This window comes from Dermacentor albipictus, chromosome 1 (assembly GCF_038994185.2).
Source record: "Dermacentor albipictus isolate Rhodes 1998 colony chromosome 1, USDA_Dalb.pri_finalv2, whole genome shotgun sequence".
In the NCBI taxonomy this organism is placed as follows: domain Eukaryota; kingdom Metazoa; phylum Arthropoda; class Arachnida; order Ixodida; family Ixodidae; genus Dermacentor; species Dermacentor albipictus.
In genome coordinates, this window is record NC_091821.1 from 344,261,835 (window position 1) to 344,281,652 (window position 19,818).

General features: G+C 46.0%; 1 protein-coding gene across 3 annotated transcripts in view; it reads right to left on the reverse strand.

Annotated features, from left to right (window-relative positions):
• Positions 1 to 19,818, reverse strand: part of LOC135911263 (fibrillin-2-like) — a 104,647-nt gene that overhangs the window by 24,276 nt on the left and 60,553 nt on the right. For all 3 annotated transcript variants that reach the window (XM_065443577.1, XM_065443497.1, XM_065443647.1), the window contains 14 exons: positions 18,396 to 18,464; positions 16,989 to 17,114; positions 16,293 to 16,418; positions 15,533 to 15,697; positions 14,242 to 14,313; positions 14,005 to 14,124; positions 12,198 to 12,326; positions 7,942 to 8,067; positions 7,270 to 7,392; positions 5,250 to 5,375; positions 4,987 to 5,106; positions 4,093 to 4,218; positions 3,296 to 3,451; positions 297 to 359 (listed from right to left, as the gene is read on the reverse strand). In XM_065443577.1, the coding sequence (XP_065299649.1) occupies positions 297 to 359; positions 3,296 to 3,451; positions 4,093 to 4,218; positions 4,987 to 5,106; positions 5,250 to 5,375; positions 7,270 to 7,392; positions 7,942 to 8,067; positions 12,198 to 12,326; positions 14,005 to 14,124; positions 14,242 to 14,313; positions 15,533 to 15,697; positions 16,293 to 16,418; positions 16,989 to 17,114; positions 18,396 to 18,464 (1,647 nt within the window). The remainder of the gene's footprint in view (positions 1 to 296; positions 360 to 3,295; positions 3,452 to 4,092; positions 4,219 to 4,986; positions 5,107 to 5,249; positions 5,376 to 7,269; positions 7,393 to 7,941; positions 8,068 to 12,197; positions 12,327 to 14,004; positions 14,125 to 14,241; positions 14,314 to 15,532; positions 15,698 to 16,292; positions 16,419 to 16,988; positions 17,115 to 18,395; positions 18,465 to 19,818) is intronic.

Genomic DNA, 19,818 nt, shown 5'->3' on the forward strand with positions numbered 1-19,818 from the left:
TGGAGGCAATGTGCAAAGACGCTCGCGTGCTTACGCTTGGGTGCGCGTTAAAGAATCCAGGCTGGTCAAAAATAATCTGGGACCCTTCGTTACGGCGTCTCTCACTACCCCATTGTTGCCTTGGGACGGCAATCCCCATGATTCAATCACTCAACATTTTCGGTGCTCATGAAGATGGCCCGGAGCACGGAGGTACAACCAGCGCGACTGGCTCGCTATTAAGAAGACGGAAGCTTTGTAACACGCAGGCTCCGAAAATTTCTTTGAAGCCGTTAAAGCAGGATGTAGTAACTCACCTAGCACGCTGCCGTCGACTTGTATGAAGCCCGCTCCCAATGGACATAGCGCCCTGAAACTGCCTTGTTAGGCATCGAGAACAGATAGCATTAATTTGCAGTTTTCCTTCGCCACTTTCTTCGAAGTGTTATTTCAAAGCATGCAACAGACGGTTCGCACAAGAAAGAGGAGTCGGGAATTGTGCAGATGCCACGCACTGTGGGAATCGATGTTATGCGAAGCATTTTGGAGGTACGTGGCTATCAAACCTTATTTGGGGTTCCGCAAAGCGATACCATGTGGACCAATGTGTTTGTGTAAATTGAATAGTTGTGTGTGTGTGCATCGCAAGCGTAGGCGTCTGCGATGACAGCAGCACGACGGCGACGACCACGTTGAAGACGATCGTATGACGGCCACGGCATGATTTCTACGTCGGCCGTTAGGTGCGTGCTTAGGATGTCACAATTGTTTGTTTCTGCATAGGTAGTGGACGAATGTAAGCGAGAGAAACACAGGTTGTGACGCCATCAGCGACCACATGTCGTGCAATCGTGCGTAGTTACGCCTATGTCATGTGGTGTACGTTAAAACGACGATGGTGGTATTTGCATTCCGGTGAAGAAATGTCAAAGCAGGATTAACTTGGGCGATCACAAAGTAGATACAATGTCGCACAGTTTCTATGCATCGTTAGCTTCTTCGTGATTTGATGAGAGGGAAAATACGCTACGAGCAAAATACTGGGGAATGCGGGCTGGCCCCGCGGAGATAGTGCACTCTTACACGGCGGCTCAGAGCGCGAGCTGTCACAAGGAATGAAGAGGAAGCTGCTTGGGACGAAAGATGGTGCGCGTGGGGTGTGTGTGCGTGTGTTTAAAGACAGCCACTTGAACGGAAGTATTGCTGTCGTTGTAAATGTATTGCAGGGAACTTGTACAGGCAATACCGAAAGAAAATAAATCATAGCCTAATGGCTAGAGCAACGAGTAACGGACTGCTGTGCTCGACGGCAGACGTTTGATTCCGCAGTCGGTCACACGTTGTTTTCTCTTAATGTGTTTGCATTAGGAATGTGAAAGTGGGGAAAAAGTGTATGCGTGTGAAGTGTGGGAAGCCGGTCACGTGGCGCAACTGACCGTGATCTGCTCCCGACCTCCGTCAGTTGCACTCCGCTCCTAGAAGAGGCAGGGCGTGTGTCGAGTGATCTCCTGAACAACACTTTACAATGTGGCGAACGCGATTTAATTCAGGGATTCGGCACCTTAAAGAGGTGCGACGTTGATGCTAACACATTTCTCGCGCATTTCCCTGCAAATCTCCACAGAAAATTCATTAAAGCGAGGTGGGACAGGAACCTGCCGCAGAGTGCCAAGGATAAGGCAAAGAATGCTTCGCATTAATATAAGTTTTTTTCTGTATTGCTCTGCGCGTTTGCGAACGAACTTGCAGCGTGTATACGCTTCAAAGGTACACTCCAAGAAGAGGCACTGCTGGCGACTCACTCTTATTGAAGCGAATAGCTTTCTTAGGGTCACTACACTAGTTTCCCTGAGCACGAGGTCGCGGGATCGAATCCCGGCCACGGCGGCCGCATTTCGATGGGGGTGAAATGCGAAAACACACGTGTACTTATAGATTTAGGCGCATGATAAAGAACCCCGGGTGGTCGAAATTTCCGGAGTCCTTCACTACGGCGTGCCTCATAATCAGAAAGTGATCTTGGCACGTAAAACCCCATAATTTAATTTTACTCTAGTTTTTTTTTCACCTAACTGTTTTCATGTGCCGCTCCCGAATGCAGTAAAGTATAAACAGCGTGTTAAAGCGCTTGCTTTCACGAGAGAAGAACGGGAGAAACTTGCATGTGATGCATGTACCACACGTTTCAGAGCGCTACTATGGCACGACAGAAGTGTGCGTGTGATCGTGGCCTAGTGGTCAGAGCATTGGGCTGCTGTGCTGGAAGGTTCGGTCCCACCACCGTTCGTTCACGCATTTCTTTATAACACGGCGGACCTCGTGCACACACTGGAGGTATCTAACATAAAACTCCGGGTTTGTATCGCGTGCGCGAGCGGGCGACAGCGCACGGAATCTTACAAGAGGCACAGAATAGCCACTTTGATGAAGGTGAATAACTTTATGGAAGCCTTCGGATATTCGCTTCTGTTGACAATCATCGTCGATGGTCTCTGCACAATTTTTATGGCTGTAGCTGTTTGCCTTATACTTCGCTTAGTTTTCGAGAGTTCGTGATTTTTTCCCAATGGAGCAAGTGTATACTCCGATTGATCGCAAGGAGAGTAAACGCTTTCAATTGGGGAGCACGAGTACTTTCAAACTGAAATTAAACACGGAACAATCGCATAAAGGAGTTGTGCCAGTGCTCTACTTTTTTTTATGCAGTGGGTGCTCGAGCGACATTAAAAATAGTGTCACCTTGTGTTGTTTCATATGCCAACGACTCGTACACACTTCTTTAAACGTAGATCGAATCTTCTGCAAACTATTGTGAACCTTTGAAGTAAAAGTTTCTCCCCGGCGTCCTTTCTTTTTTTGCAGGCGTGAGGGAAAGGTGAGGAACAAGCAATTGATCATGATGAATGTTGCATCAGCCGATGCTTGCCGGATAAACGAAGATCTAGGGTCACAGCCTGCAGCTGCGGCCACACTGAAGTCTAGTACTTCGCGAGACCAAAGGCTAAATACAAAGAGCTACGCAAAAAAAAATACAGTCACAGAAATGGTTGGAGCAGTTTGAAGACACATCTTACAGAAATATTATGAGCGCGAATTGATGCTTCTTTTTCTTTCCGCACATTGCAAGCTATAGAAACCCCATATGAGCCACTGTTAATCATTAGTGTAAGTCGTAGGACGTTCTACAGACAGGCTAGAGAAAGATTCTTTAGACAGTTTGCAAGATTCACGGGAAGACCCTTTTGTAGAGTCGCCGAAGGAAGGTTACTGAAAGGAAGGGACAGCGTGCAAGCCGTCCGGTGACGTCAGCACTCACTCTCCGAGGGCGACGGACAACGCGTGCACTGCGAGTCGTCACCCCAGGCGGCTGACCCGCGCATGCAGCAGCACTCCTGGTGGCTCATGTTGCCCGGCCGGGGCTCCGAGCAGCGCTGGCCGTGGTACCGCAGGAAGCAGTGCTTCTGGCGCATGTCTGGTCCAGCGAGGGAGGAAGGACGAGAGAAACTACGTCAGGGCGAAACTCGCAAATAGCGCGCACGATCTCGGTCACAAAAGCACGGTGAACCCCAGAAGTGTCATGTCAGGTAACCAGAAGTGTCGGAAGAAAAGACAAAAATACGGTAGAACAATTAGCTTCCACGCAATTTTGTTTTTTTAGCCTATTTTATTTAGTATATGGCGTTTTGCTTAGGCGATTGGACCGCTGGTAAAACGCCTTTTCATGACCTTGTCCCCACATTTATGCCCCGACTAAAAGTGATCGCGCTCCCTCAAGCGTTCGAGCGCTGCCGTGACCTAGCATTCGAAGTGTTTTTGAAGGTAACAGTCGCGTGCTGTGAACAACGAAGGCAGCATAGCTGCGTTAATTCTAGTGGAGGTTCAAGCGAAAGTTACGCCTAAGCTAGTGGTATCGTCAACACGCCTGGGTTGGCTAGACGCGCAACGACAGAATCTCCTGCTCATTTGCAGGCGCCAACCGACGACTTGACCGCGCGACTCCTGCATTTAGAAAGCAGGACACGGACGAAGTAAGTGAAAGCACGCAAGCGTTAAATAACTCAATTTCGAACGGGGCATAATGCACGAAAACGGGAGGTCTTCGAGTGCGCTTACCGATGCAGCTCTTGCCGTCCCCGGACAGCCGGAATCCCGGCGGGCAGGTGCAGGTGAAGCTGCCGCGGGTGTTGGAGCACACTCCGCCCAGGCACAGCTGTGGGATGGACATGCACTCGTCTACGTCTGCGTGGAGTTAACAGACAACACGGTGCTTTACTGAACGACAACCGAATATGACACGTAAAGTGAAGTCATTACGAGATTCCTGTTGCCTTACAGACCAATTTCGTAGTCACATAATGTATTTTTCGAGAGTTTGCGCGAAACTTCGGGGCGCGTGCGGCTACTAAACAGATAAAGAGCGGTAATATCCCCCCCCCCCCCCGCCCTTTAAATTTTTTTTTACCTAATGTTAAGGAAGTTTATGTGTTTTTCTTCACAAAGTGGGTGGCGGCCCTATATTACTGCACTCGTTAAGCTGTGGACGAACTACGAACGTCTCTGGAGTCAACTTTTCGACAAAGGAACCGTGTCTTCGTCGCGGTCCTGACGAAGAGAACTCCCCTTACCGAAACGTTGGCTCCTGAGACGTTTATTGTTCGACGCCTGCTGAACAAGTCTCCATCTTCCTGTGTGCCTCCGACTCATACGAGCAGATACTGGTAACATTCGAAAGTTTTGAACACACCCACGTACGGCTACCTCTTCACGCCGGCAGAGCTGGGCTGCGTTTGCTGCTCCTTTCACAGGATAAGAGTATAAGGTGACTGTCTTCAGCATGGGACTGCTGTTATACGCGATAAAAACCGACAAACATAAGTACTTCTGAGAATTTTTCGTCCGGAGTAGCGGTTGGGTCTTTCTAAAGAGTTCGCCTAGTGCACGAAGTTCGGTTATGCACGGCTTGTGCATATTATGATATACATAAGGGCATAAAAGTGGCATCCGCACCCACGCAGTGTCGGCCGCTTTGCGACAACTCGAATCCCTTCGGGCAGGTGCACTCGAAGGAGCCCTCGGAGTTGCGGCAGGTGCCCTCCTGGCACATGTCGGTGTCACACTCGTCGATGTCTGCAACGGAAAACGCGGCGAGGGAACAAAAGAAGACATAAAGGAAATGTAACAGTCAGCCACGCCGAAAGTGGGGCTCGCCACCCCCAGGGGGCGGGCTTCCGCATTGTGCTTTCAATTAAGTCCTCATCACGTTCGCTCACCAACGCAGCTTCTTCGGTCTTCGCTGAGCTCGTATCCCTTCTGGCACTCGCACTGGAAGCTGCCAATGGTGTTTCGGCAACGACCGTTGTGGCAGATGCGGTACTGCGTACGGCACTCGTCCACGTCTGCAACGCAAGAGATGAAATATGAGACCTGACGTGGAAGAACGCTCTTGTCACTGGTCGCCCGTGACTTGCAACTTCCACAGCAAGGGCACTCAACATCAAGAGCGGTACGACAAAATAAAGAGGTATCGGCAAGACTAAGTCCTTCCATGTCAAGTTCCAAGATGACCTCTTGTCGGTTCGTAAGTAGCGTTTCCCCATAACGTTCTGGCGCTGTGTCCTGCACGATTAAGGATAGCAAGGCCACTCGTTACATGATGCCCGATTGAAGGGGTGTGTTTTTGCTTTTGAGTTGGCACACTATGATCCTCATTTATAATACACTTTCTGTGAATGTATGCGTGAGCGGAAATCAAATCGCAGCAAGTGCGTATGGCAAGGAAAGCTTATATTCGGGTACAACCAGCGCCTGTACAACCTTAGAAGACAGCGGCATTTGCACCTCAAAGCCGGATGGACACGGCTCTCTGCCAACGGGTGCCCACCCTAGACTGACGTCATGAGCCATACGGCCGGTGACCGCGCCGACGGAGAACATGGCCGCTTGCGCTTCGAACAGGGCCAAGTCGCGTCAGCTGTGTGGATCTGCTCCTCGTCAGAGTGAATTCCGAAACTGTTTATGATGCTCTCTCATGCCGGAAGAATTATTGCGAGCTTACGACGCACCATTTGTGCCGCGTGCGTTTGTTCTTAGCTGTGACTCGACGAAGAAAGATTGTAGCGAGCATCGGTGACGCTGCGCTACGCATCTTCCGGAAACAGGACCCCGTGGCGAGACACCGCTGCAAACAAGCGTCCTGCATGTTTGTTCCATGGTGTTTCGTTTTGCTCCGAAGTGAAATTACGACGAGGAAACTTTGGCTGCCAAAGTCTGGTATACCTACTGCGAGCAGCGGGTGTGCTTGTGTATTCTGTAGCTGTGTTTTTCGTCGGACGTGGTGAAACGATGGAGCAAATCCATTCTCAGGAGAAACGAGAAAAGTGCACGCGGATGAAACAAACCTACGAGTGTCTCAACAGAAAAAAAGATTTGCGAACGCAATCTCCAATGCAAAGATTTGTTGCTGCCAGCTCAGCGCACAAACAGCCGTTGGCAGCAGTGTTGCAAGATAGCCGAGCGTCTAGCAGCGTCGTTCGAATGTTGTGAAGTGGCGTCGATTGATTGCTGTCCAGCAGTGCTAACAATCAGTGACTAACACGCGCTTCTTGAGTGAATGTCATTGGATTAGTAACGGCCAGATGTTTGGTCGTAGTGTTTGTTTCCTTAATGTCAGCCCCAGTATCAAGTCGTATAAAATTACGACCGGTAAACTTGTTCGTTTACGAGAAAGCGTGGCATAAATTCGTGGCATAAATATGCGTCTCTGTGTGGCTTAGTACTCGTTGCTCACTGCACGCGCCAGCTGTACAATGCCCTCTGTGACAGAATGATGTATACGTTGTGCTGCCAGCGCTCGACATGCTTTCCCACAACACAGCGCTACGCTGCTTTTAGATTCTCGTGGTATGTCGCTACTAAAGATTCTTGTGACACTGTTAAGGCAACGGTGCAAAAAAAAAAAAAAACGACAAGGTGGGTACAGTAGCTTGTGAACTGACTACTAATACCTCTACTCGCGTCTGTGTGTATATGTGTGTGCGAGTTTTAGAAAGGCGACGCACATCGCAATTGTATGCTATCCGTTGCAATCTGCAGCTTGTAGTCACGCACTAAGCATCACAAGCGCGCCGGCAAGTTATCGTTTCTGCGCACTGGAGGCGCAACAGTCTACTTTTCCCGTTTCCGCAGCACACCCAGCGTATCTCCCGAGATGACCGCTTGGTACGAATACACGTATACATGTTTGAATATTTTTCAATCACGTGCAGACGATCGGCGAGTAACCATGCTTACCCGTGCAGTCGTTGTTAGGAGACAGCTGGAAGCCGGGGCTGCAGACGCAGCGGTAGGAGCCCGGGACGTTCTCGCAGATTCCGTTGGCGCAGATTCCAGGACCCCGCGTGCATTCGTCGTAATCTGCGGCGGAAGGGTACTGCGGCATCTCAGTCGCACCCAGAATGCAACATGGAGTCACATCCACGCTTCAGTGTCACTTTCATGGTTGCTTTTGGTTAACGAAGTAGCATTTCGTCGCGAGCTTTCGAGCACGAAACCTTAACAAAAATTGTACTTAAAGATACTTAAATCAAATCGTAGTAAGCTATATTTATTTAGGTCAAAGCGGATTTCGACAACCATAATTTTTTCAATCGCTAGTTAAACGTTACGTAGCTAAAACAAAAATGGTTTTAGTGTGCTTGACCAATCTCAGGCTCATGGCGCAAGGTCACTGACGGAGGTCGTTTGAATATGTAATTTATGCAACTAAACAAAGCATTGATTCTCCAGTGCCTTCTCAGTGTGGTTGTTGCGCCGTTTGAACACTAACCACAAGCGCTATGCATGTATAGTCTAATACTGACGGCACTTGAATTTAATAGTACTAAATGTAAAATAATTTCGTCAGTCAAACAGCGTCACGACCACGATAGGTTTTCGACTAAATGCACGGATATCTTTCCCTACCGATGCAGGTGTCTCCAGCGGGCGTCGCATAGTAGCCAGGGTTGCAGGTACACTGGAAGCTGCCATCCAAGTTGACGCACACTCCGTTCTGGCAGATGCCTGGCTTCTCAAAACACTCGTCCACATCTAAAAAAAAACACACGATTTTAATTTCAGAATTCAATTTCTCGTAGATAAATGTCTGATAACTAAAAGTACTAGCTTGCACATTATGGTGCCCTACAATCTGTTACAATAATCCGCTAAGAGCTGTACTAGCATCTTAATGGCCGCGGAAATAATGTCAGCTCGTAAGTGGCATAGAACTGAGGTGAAACAGCGCGAAAAAGACGAGGACACAAGGAAACAAATACCACAGACAAGCGCTGACTGCCAACTGGAAGTTTATTTGAAAATCACCGGACATTTATACCTTTCAACAGCATAGGCTTGCGCACATCATTCACAAAAACATCTGCAAATCATCATTTTAATCTTTCTTCCAAAAATCCGGTGATTTTCAAATAAACTTCCAGTTGGCAGTCAGCGCTTGTCTGTGGTATTTGTTTCCTTGTGTCCTCGTCTTTTTCGCGCTGTTTCACCTCAGTTCTAAGTATGAACCAACTAGCCCTCATCAAGATCTTACTAATGTAAGTGGCATGCTCGAACAATATCATAAGAAGCCAACAAACACTGACACCAAGAACAACATAAGGTTAAATCGCACGCGAAATGCAAAGGTTGTGGGATCGTTCCCCGGCAAGTTGTTTTTTCAACCACTTTCATTTCCACAAATTTATCGTGTCTTTATCGCATTTATTAAGCATAAGTAATTTCCCCTATGTTGTCCTTGGTGTCAATGTTGTTGGTTTCTTATGATATGGCTAATGAAAATCGGGCCCTTTCTTCTCATTATTACATAACGAGGGTCTCGAATCCGGCAACATTGGTGCTTTCAAGTAGCATGTGTGGGTTTATTGACCGGTTGCCTTCACCCAAAAAGATCACGTTCTCGTGACGCCTGCGGCAGAAAGGATGTTCCACGTCCGCCGTCAAGGTCTGTGAGTGGTGGCGCTGGCTAACACTCCCAGGGTTCTACTAGGACACATAAATACCCAAGAAAGTGGATGGGGAAACGGCGCCGCGGTAGCTCAATTGGTAGAGAATCGCACGCGAAATGCGAAGGTTGTGGAATCGTTCCCCACCTGCGGCAAGTTGTTTCTTCAACCACTTTCATTTCCATTAATTTATCGTTTCATTATTTCATTTGTTAAGCACAAGTAGTTGCCCCTATGTTGTCATTGGTGTTAGTGTTTGTTGGCTTCTTATGATACGACTAATAAAAATCGGGACCCTCGGTTAACCCCCTTTCTTCTCGTTATGCTCGAACAAACAATTTCGTGACATTTCATATGTTTGCGACCTCTGCGAGTACCATCGTTCGGCACTGAAATAACCCGGCAACATAGTTTGCTGTACGAGACCTCACTCAGTTGAGAACATGTTTTGATCCCACGCGCCGTCAACCTATTAAAAAGAATCACGTGCTATAACTACCATATGCGAAAGAGATAGTCGCCGCGCTCGCTCGTTCGGGCTATCCACTTGCATTGACAAGCATTGTCAACGATATCTGCATATATATATATATATATATATACATTGGTACATTGGTACATATATATATATATATATATATATATATATATATTAGGGGTGTGCGAATATTGAAATTTTCGAATACGAATAAGGCGAAAACTCTCTTCGTATATCGAATCGAATATCGAATATATGTGTAGTATTAAAAAATTGCAAAACAGAGGTAACAATAGCTTTATACCCTTTTAAAAATAATATTGCATTTTACGAGGCTGCTTCAGGTTAAAGAGGCACTCATTCTAGGTAATGCACTCAGGTAATGTCAGGTAATGCTCTTTCAGGTAAACGCTTGTTAAGGATTATCGCGAAGGAAAATTGACTGCTCAACATGTTCAGAAAGTAAATGCTCTCTATGCACTGTGACAACATTAGTCCAGGTAACATTTTCTAGGTGCATATTTTATTGTGCATACTTATAAAGCCCGAAAGTACATCATATATTGTTATGAAAGAGCCCTGGAATAAAGCTTGGTAAAAAAAAAAATCGAAACTGATCATGTCTCATGGGCCTGATGCAGATAGACTGGAACAGAGCGTACACATTCATAGTAAGATTCATTACAGCACTTAAGATCACAGTGCTGTAGCGCTGTGTCGTCGTGTTGTACCTTCTTTTGTCCCTGTTTTGTGTTGCGCTGTAACGAACCTTACTATGAATCCCAACCAATTGGCCCAACTTGCCATCTTGATGCGCAGCATACAGATAATGAGCGGATCATGTGAAGCTCTCAGTGAATAAACATGTTCTTAGGAGAATGTGGAGCAAGCATATAATTCGTTAATTGCTAAATTATTCACAGTCTGTCCGAATATTCGCCGTTTCGACCATTATTCGGCCGTCCTCGAATATTCGGGAATTTACGAATATGCATTTCTCGAATCGAATACGCTTCGAATAAGGAAAATATTCGATTCGTATTCGAAATTTCGAATATTCGCACACCCCTAATATATATATATATATATATATATATATATATATATATATATATATATATATATATATACATATATATGTATATATATATATATGGAAAGGGGGTTGGTGTGAAAAAGCTGCATTACTGCAGCTTGGCTAAGCCCGGCCCCCTATGGTAGAATTCGACAGTGTGCAACAGTAATATAGCCGTATAGCAACATAAGTCTAGGCACTTTATAGAAAATGTAAAAAAAATAACATGGATGTACAAGCAGTAAATTGTTTTTTGTGTGTAGCACAAAAAATGAAGAAAAGAGAGGTACATACGACATAATTTCAGAAAATAAGCTATGACAATGCAGCTAAAAAAGAAATGAGAACAAAATTGAATACATCAGACGCATCAAACTCGATATAAATAGACGACATACGCATATGTGCATACATAGATACATACATATATACATACACACATAGGTAGGAATACACATGCTCATGCATACTAATATGTATACAATATACAATAATCGAATACAAGTACAGGAATCACAGAGCGGGATTTTGCGAAAGGAAGGATTTTGCGAAGTGAAAAAGGGACGAGGAGTCATAGTATCCGGGTTTAATCCACGTGTAGTTAGGGTGTTTAGTAGATCAGCAATGTGGTAGGATACAGATTGCTGTCCTTAATTAGTACGACAAAGGGTCGTTAACCAAATGTCGGCATGTCTCGTGTTATAGGGAATTTCGCGGCGATTCAGGTAAACCAAATTTACATAATCAACATTTCCCCTTCTCAACGTTGTTCTGCACGTGCATACTAGACGAAATGAATAAATGAATTCAACCGGCATTATTTTGTATTCGTAAAAATATTTAGACGTGTTTTTTTTTTGAGGAAAGAGTAGCTACAGCAGGAATTGCTCGTTCTTGACATAATTTTAGTTTAGCGATGTTTAGTTTAGTTTGATGTTGTTGCCCAGACTAGGTGACAATAATATAGTGTAGGAAGAAAATCTGAGTTATACACAGTTCGTTTCACAGTGGTATAGGCAATACATGTCGGTGTCTATGTAACAGTCCCGTTATTCTGTTTAGCTTTCCGCAAAGACATTCCACATGTTTGTTCCAAAGTAGATTTTCGGAAAATATAACACCCGGTGTTTTAACCTCGTTTAAAATTTTAATTTCTTCACTTCTTAAGTACAACATGTGTTCAAGATTTAGGGCCTTATGCTTTGGGCGAAATATGATCGCTTGCGTTTTTTTAGCATTAATCCTTAAATAGTTTCTATCACACCAGTTTGCGATATCCTAGAGCACAATGTCTGCATAATTGACGAGAGTGTCCGAATTTGTGTCCCTGAAAACAAAGAAATGGTGGTATCGTCTGCATATCCTATCCATTTGACATTTTCAGCGGCCGAAAAGAGATCATTCATGTAAGAAATGAAAATAAGTGGTCCGAGAATGCTCCCTCGTGCCATATTAAATATTAAATAGACCAGCGGCGCTGTACTGTCTTTGCTTTGCTTCAGTATTGAGCACTTTGTGTGCGCTGACCAACAGTGTTTGGTGACAGTTTGCGAGAAACTGCGAGTAGTTGGCCCAAAGCTGATCGATGTATCCTGTGGCCGTTGTCTGGTTAAAAGGAACTGGCTATAGCTTTAGAGCACTGAAGACAGACGATGCCGCTACCCACCTTTACAGTCTCGACCGTTCGCCGATGGCTTGTATCCGTCCGGACATTGACACGTGTAGCCTCCGTCGGTGTTGACGCAGTTGGAGGTACCGGTGCACAGTCCAGGTGTCGTATGGCACTCGTTTATGTCTGCATCGACGTCGATCGAAAGACTCGAAATGTAATTGAACTTACAAGATTTCGTACGACAGTGTAAAATTAAGTTGCGATATTTCGTACGACAGTGGAAATATCGCTGTGACGAAACTGAAAAATGTCGACGCGAGGAATAAAAAACGACGCTTTGGTTCTCATCGATGGCAAATCAGTGACGTGAATGAGCTTACTGCCCGAATACGGTCATGCTTCTTTCTTAGTGAATTCCTCAGCGATGCTGCAGTATTTCGTAATTTATATAAAATTATCTTTTAGAATTTTGTACTAAAAGCAGTGCAGACAGCTGGGCACACATGTGTAGGCTTGACCAGTGTCCTCATCACTGCCTCGTTGAAACCGGTATTTTCTGTCTTGTCAGGGTGGAGCACATTGTTTCACTTCTCGTCAGGACTGATAAGTATCAATATAAAACTGAAACAGGGCTGTACCTTTCGGTATATCTAGTCTTCGTGTTTCCCTTACGGGCCTTAATAATTAACTATATTATGCGACGTTTGGCAACTTGCGAAGTCGTTCGGCGTAAAGGACAGTAGCGATTGAGAGCCTTTCTTTAATAAATAAATAAATAAATAAATAAATAAATAAATAAATAAATAAATAAATAAATAAATAAATAAATAAATAAATGTCTGAACCTGTCCTGAAGGCACATCGCTGAGGAGTGGGTCTCTTAAGTGCTCTGGCTCGGCAACTTCAGTACAGAAAATAACAATACATGCAAATGTACATTCAGGTAGCACAGCTACGCACAGAAAAGAAAAAGAGTTTGCATTATTGCGCGATGTTACCAGATACCGAAATTGTTAAATTTGCCCAAGAAAGAAACTCAGTGCCCTTTCACTTTGTGAAGAAGGATTACCAGCGAAGTTGTGTATGTTGGCCCCTTAATGGCAGAACTGCACCTCCGCCGCGGGTCGGCTTGGCATTGCACTATCCTCGGGAGCGGGCCACGTACGGAGGGTGCTTAACGTCTGTTTCACCTCCGCTGCGGGTCGACCCGACATTGCACTATCTTCGGGATTTTTTTCTACACGTGGACATGATAGTGGGGAAAGAGCATTTAACAGCTTCGCTGTAATTTGACGTAACATTGCCAGACCACGCCTACGTGCTAATTTCAATAAATGATGAAGACATATCCTGTTTCAAAGAAAGCAAAGAAAATGAAAGCGCTAATAAGTGATTTTGCATATTTGTGTTTGTGTTAATTTGCTGAGATAAATACACGAGAAAAAAAAAAGAACACAAAACTACGGTGTTATTCCTTCGTCCTCTCCTCTCTGTGTAACGTTGGCAATGCTTATCGTTTTCCTCGTAATATTTAGGTAGCCACATCTGCATGCGGGCATTGACTTGATACGCGAAGTTTGTTAACCCGAATGCTTGCTCTCTGCCTCACACTGAATGCCTTATGTCTCATTTCGGGCTGGCATCGGTGATTGAACGCACATTGCTTTACGCGCCGAAGGCGACTACCGCAAAGAGCGGCTACGGAAAGCCGCACGCTTATTACACGATTGATCTGTGTTGTCTCTTCGCTGTACGTAACTGCGACCATTGGCACATGTCCTTTTAACTACGTTTCCGCGTTGCTGAGATGAGATAATTCTGAGTGTAGGCCTACCGAAGGTAGTCAATACGGTATTCTCACCTTCGCATATGTGGATGCGCTCGTTGTAGCGATACCCGTCATAGCACTGGCAGACGAAGCTACCCACAGTGTTGGTGCAGTGGCCGTTCCGGCAGACCATGCCTTGGCACTCATCCACGTCTAACGAGTGTTGTGAAAGCAAGGGGAAGAAAAAAAAAGTTCGCGTTAACGTTCGCACTAACCCTTCGCTTCTACTTGAGCTTGTAGTGCATGTAGCCGAAGGTGCCTCTCGCTTACCGTCCACTTCCAAGGTGAGCGGGTTCATCACGGTACCGACGGTGGTGACGGTGCACAACTTCGTGTATTGCGCTGCGTAACGAGAGGCGGGAAACACGCGTCACCGTTAAACGCGGAACACGAGGAACGGGGGCTCCCTAACGGAGCCAGAGAAATGCTGATTTTAGAATTGCCCACCACTCATGCTTCGTTTCAACCTCTGATCCGACGCGGGTCAAATGAGAATTCGTTTAGAACTTAGTTTAGCTTAGGTGCAAAATACATCTTTGGAGTAGTAAAATATCATTTCGGAACTTTGCTTTCATCGCTTTTTTGCACTGGTCATGCGTTGATTAATAATGAAGAGAATGAAAGCCAAACTCGGCCTTTTGCGAATTTCGCGCCCGTACTGTAGCATCAGTACGTCAGTTTGACGTTGAATTACTCGAAGTATTTTCCTGTACATATTTGGGTCGCTCTCGCGCGAGAAAGAATGTCCCGTAGACCGTCTGATCAGTGCAGGTTCGTTTAAGGCGCAGTGAATTCCCGCTAGACTGATCAACAGTTGACTACGCAAGAGGAGACGCGGTCAAACTTCGTGACGTCACGGGAAATCGGTGCGGTAAGTAATTTTGTAATGGAATTTACTAATGCAGCCGAACTTTATAATTTTTTCTTTGGTGTTCCATAAAGTGCACAAATCGCCTGCACTTCCTGAAGGCTCGCTCGAGTTGGCCTGCGGCTCGAAGTCGTTTTGATCATAAATACCTTAGTGCATGAAATCATAAAAAAAAAGAGGAGTCGCTCGCTCAAACCACGTGATTCTTAAGATTGAAAGCAAATAATAGGGAAGGAAAAATGTCTTCGCTTAGTATCCTTTCGGGCTCACGTGCGAATGTATGAGAGGGCATTTAATTTTCAGTCACGGGTCTGAAGTTGAACGGCTGCGCAGACACGAAGTATGCGAAGCAGGCGACTTCTAATAGCTCGTTAACAGGACTTCAAGTTCAACATCAAGCTGAGATCATATTTTGTAACGATCCTTTTTCATTTTTCATTCTTCTTAGTGCTCGTCGTTGGCTCTCATAAAGCCGCTCTTCTGCTAGTGCCAAGTTCGGCCACTCAGCGGAACGGATCATACGAAAATAGAAATGCAGGAAAAGAATCCTTACAAAATACGACTCTCGGCTTAATTGTACACGAGCGAAGGTGCTCTTTCTTTTCTTTCATTTTTAAATAAAACGTTTGTTCATGCAGTTGTTGATCGAGTTTACTCTGGTAAGCGCGAACGAGTGCAGATGTGGTGACTGACGCGTGTTCGGTTGCGGACAGGGCTGGCATTGGTGACCCCAGGCCTTGCCGACCGAGCAGCAGCACGTCATCTTGGTCTGGTTGGTCATCATGGGATGGCTGCACACGGGCGGCTGCTGCAGGTCCACCACGTGGTAGTGACTGTAGCATACGTCCTTCCTCATATCTGCGAGAAGAACATTGGGAGACATACACACACACACGCGGTACTTGCACAGCCGTTTGCCAGGCTAATTTCGAAGCACAGCGCACGTGCACCAGTTGGACAACGCCTGCGCCATAAGCCGCGTAACCAGTGCTAGCGCAAGCACTGCGGTGCGCGCACAGGGACCTGCGGATGAGTCTGTTACCACGCGTTGATTATCGGGTGTGAGTGCTTGGCGTCGCGGATATTGCATAGCGACTGATGCACTGCAGAGGCTGCTTGAAACGAATTCGCGTACAAATTAGGACATTCAAATCTCGCGGTCGTTTGACGCGGCGTTTCCATTGGGCGTACACTGTGAAGTTGTAGATTGTAAATTCTCATTCTGCGGACGGAGCTTGAACGGCCGTGAACGCTGCCACCAATCCGGCAGCGTGCGAGAGCACAGCCTGTGGAATGCACTAAAAGGTCACGAGAGATCTCAAGGGACAGAAAGGATCATACATCATTCTTGAGTTGTTCCACGAAAGTTTACGGAATTAGTTTGTGTGCGTACAAATACACGAACGGTACTGATCAGTTGAGATCATAGCGGGCTGGAGCGATTGAATCTTACCCACACAGGATTTGCTTCCAGGAACGACTACGTAGCCGGGAGGACAGTAGCACGCGTAGCTTCCGTCGCTGTTGTGGCAGGTGCCCGGGCCGCAAGCGTTCGGGTACAGCCTGCACTCGTCCACGTCTGGGCAACAGAGGAAGTGGCAGTGCGCAGAAGTTGAGGTCATCAATTAAGCAACAATACTAGCACTCATAAGCGCGAAGTACCGTCTATATTCGTCTATCATCGTCTATCTATCCGTGACACGTCTGTCACACTTCACAAACAGTCGCTGTAGTCTGCAATGTAATGGAAGGTGCCTTAGAGTTTAAGGACCTGTATGTCCGTTGGAACGGCTTTACGGAAGGTATATTCTATTCTGCTGCAATTGCAAAAAACAACAAGCTGAGGGAACCCGTCGACATAAAAGCATGCTTATACCGCTGCAGTCTGGAATATTATTTGTTCATGCCAATGAACAGGCACCCATGGCAGCTTGCCAAATGGGCCGTCACTCTATTAGCTGAGCTAACTCGAGCTCATATCTTCCGTCGGGGCCACATTTGACAGTATTTTCACGTTCGCATGACGCACCGTTCAGCCCCACGTCTCATTATATCGGAGGGCAGTTTTTTTTTTTTCCTGGGCACAATCGCAGATTTGCGACGTTCGCTACCAGGGCGCGCACAATCTCCGACGAAGGCAGCGACTCACCGACGCAGTTCCTCTGCGTGTCGTCCAGGGCGTACCCGTCGGGGCAAACGCAATAAAAGCTTCCGAACGTGTTGGAGCAGCGGCCCTCGACGCACACGTTCTCCAGCTCCTCGCACTCGTCCACATCTGCGTTCGCCGAAAGGCGCGGCAGAGAAGGCACAAAAGCGAAGCCTGTTACAGTTCCGTGGGCTCTGCCATGTTGTTATGAAAAGAAATATTTCGTTGTTCCATTCGACCTCAAGAGCAACGACCTCCATGGTCCAAATAAATGTTCTCTCTCTCTCTCTCTCTCGTTATTTGCTTCTTCATCGCCATCATCAGCCTATGTTATGCCCACTGCAGGACGAAGGCCTTTCCCGCCGATCTCCAGTCACCCTTGTCCTGCACCATCTGACGCCCATCCTATAGCTGCAAGTTTTCTGACTTCATGACCCCACCTCGTTCTCTGCCGTCCTCGTCAGCGCTTCCCTTTCCTTAGCACCCATTTATTACTCTTATAGACCCCATGATGACTTGCTCTGCTACGCTTCTTCCTCTATTCTCAACTAGAATATCGGCTACCCCTCTTTTCTATAATCCACACCGCTGTCTTCCCGTCTTTTAACGTAATGCCTATAATTTTTGCCTATAAAGTATGTAATCCTTCCCAGTTTAACAGCTTGAATATTCCTTCTATACAAGCGCAGTCGAGAAGGGCAGAAAATTAGGTGGTGTGATGAAACGAGAGAACTTGCAGGTGTAACTTGGTATCGCCTAGCGCAGGACAGGGGTAACTCAACATCGCTGAGAGAGGCCTTCGTCCTGAAGTAGACATAAAATAGGCTGTCGGTGGTGATGACGATTGTGATAATGACGCAAGTGCTGGTAGAATGCAATGATTGTAATTCTTTTTCTTCAAAGATAGCGGTAAGCTTATAATGCGTATAATGTCGTGACAATTACTGGAGTAGATCTCTTGCTTTATCTTTTGTTGTTTTCTCTCAACACTAAATGACAGGTATATTAGACCATCACCAAATCTGAAGAACGCAGAAATAGGAATAGGTTGGAAGAGGAATATCGACGGATTAACCATTATGAATATTAAGCTGCTAATAATAAAAATGGGCACTTTCTATTCGAACAGAAAAATAAAAGCAAAACAAAGGGCCAAGGACAAGTAAGTGCCTGCATCTGGTCTGGTTCTTAATCCTCCCATTCGCTCTTTTCTTTTCAGTATATTACCGCAGATGCATCATACGCGTACATATATATTACTACTAATCAAGAACTGAGAGCCGGGATTCTCAAGCTAAACCTCGAGCTTCCGTCGAAACTGCAGGTATGGTGGAACTGTTGCGGCAGTGTATTTTGCCAACCTGATCAGGCTCATCGTTTTAGCCGAGCCATTGCGTTGAAATTACATACCTTCAAGAGAAACGGTGATCAGGTTTGGTCGGAAGCCTGGGCCACCGGGACACAGTTCCGTGTAGGCAGCTGGAAGTGGCGACGGAGAAGAGAAAAGCACATTTATGTTCGTGTTGTGTGTCTTATGTGCAATAATGGTGGATATGTGTTTTTTTTTCTTCCTTCCACGCGGGCCTGATGAACTTGCACTCTCTATGAACAAAACCGTTTGCCATATCTTACGTTACAATTTAATATTCAAGAAATTTACAGGGCCAACATAAGTTTCAGGCACCGCTTTCTGGTGAACATGACGCACCCAAGCAAAGAGGATGCATGAACTGAAATTCTTACTTCTCCGCCCATCACGATGTCTAAGAAAGGAAAATCATGACACAATTGTGTTTTGTTTATTGGCTACACTTACGTATCACGTGAAAGGAGTCATGCTGCGCTACATTTGGTATCAATGTTGTCTATACGGAGGTGTTGGGTACTCTTGTGTAACAACTGTCATTGTGATGTAACGCTTCTGGCCTCAAAAATTATTAAAGCGTATACGATGAATACTTGATGTGCATGAGATATACGGCATACTCCTCTTCATGAAGCTAGGTGTACGCTTTCTTTTATCTATCCACCTGGAACTTTGCCACTCGACGAATATTTTTGTTGCCCAAGTTGTGAAAACACTTTAATCTTCACTCAGTTATGGAACAAATGCGCGTTGCACCGAATGTCGCTGTAACTTCTCCATTTGCATCAACGCTATCCTTTCCGCATTCGATAACTGTCCTGCGTGATCGTTACATAGACTTTACGAGCATCCCAATTCGAAACGAGGCTGTGGCTGGAGAAATCACCTTCTGCTTGTTGCCTATCTGCTGCATTTATTCTGTGAATAAAATTTGTGGTACGAACTGCAAAAAACAACGAATCTTAAAGTATTATTGCTCTAAAAGCTGCGTTTCCTTCTGTGTTTCCACGCCTGATGCGACGTCCCTCGGAGACAGCTTCGGTAAAGTGGAAGGTCATGATGTTGAGTGAAGGTCGTTTCGCTGGCGACCACAAGGCATAGGCAGCACAAGCCAACCGCAAGCATTCGGTGCGACTAGATACTGAACATGCGCCGACCTTTTCTACTGGCAATCTTCTCAAGTTCCTGAAGGTCTACGGACCTACATATAGGCATTAAGAACGCTGTATGATTTACGTGCTTAACGTTTCGTTCTCTTCTTTTCTCTTCTCACTCTCTTATACAGTCGAAGCGACACGTTGTTCCTATTGGAAGCCGTATTACATCAGCCAGCTGAGAAGAGGCGCACCTTGGCCTAAAAAAAAAAATTGGAGGACGCTTAAGCTTCGCCTTCAAGAGTGGAACGCGATAGCGTTATCGCACCCCGTTCGCACCGCCTACTCAAACGCGCTACGCCAGCGAAACGTC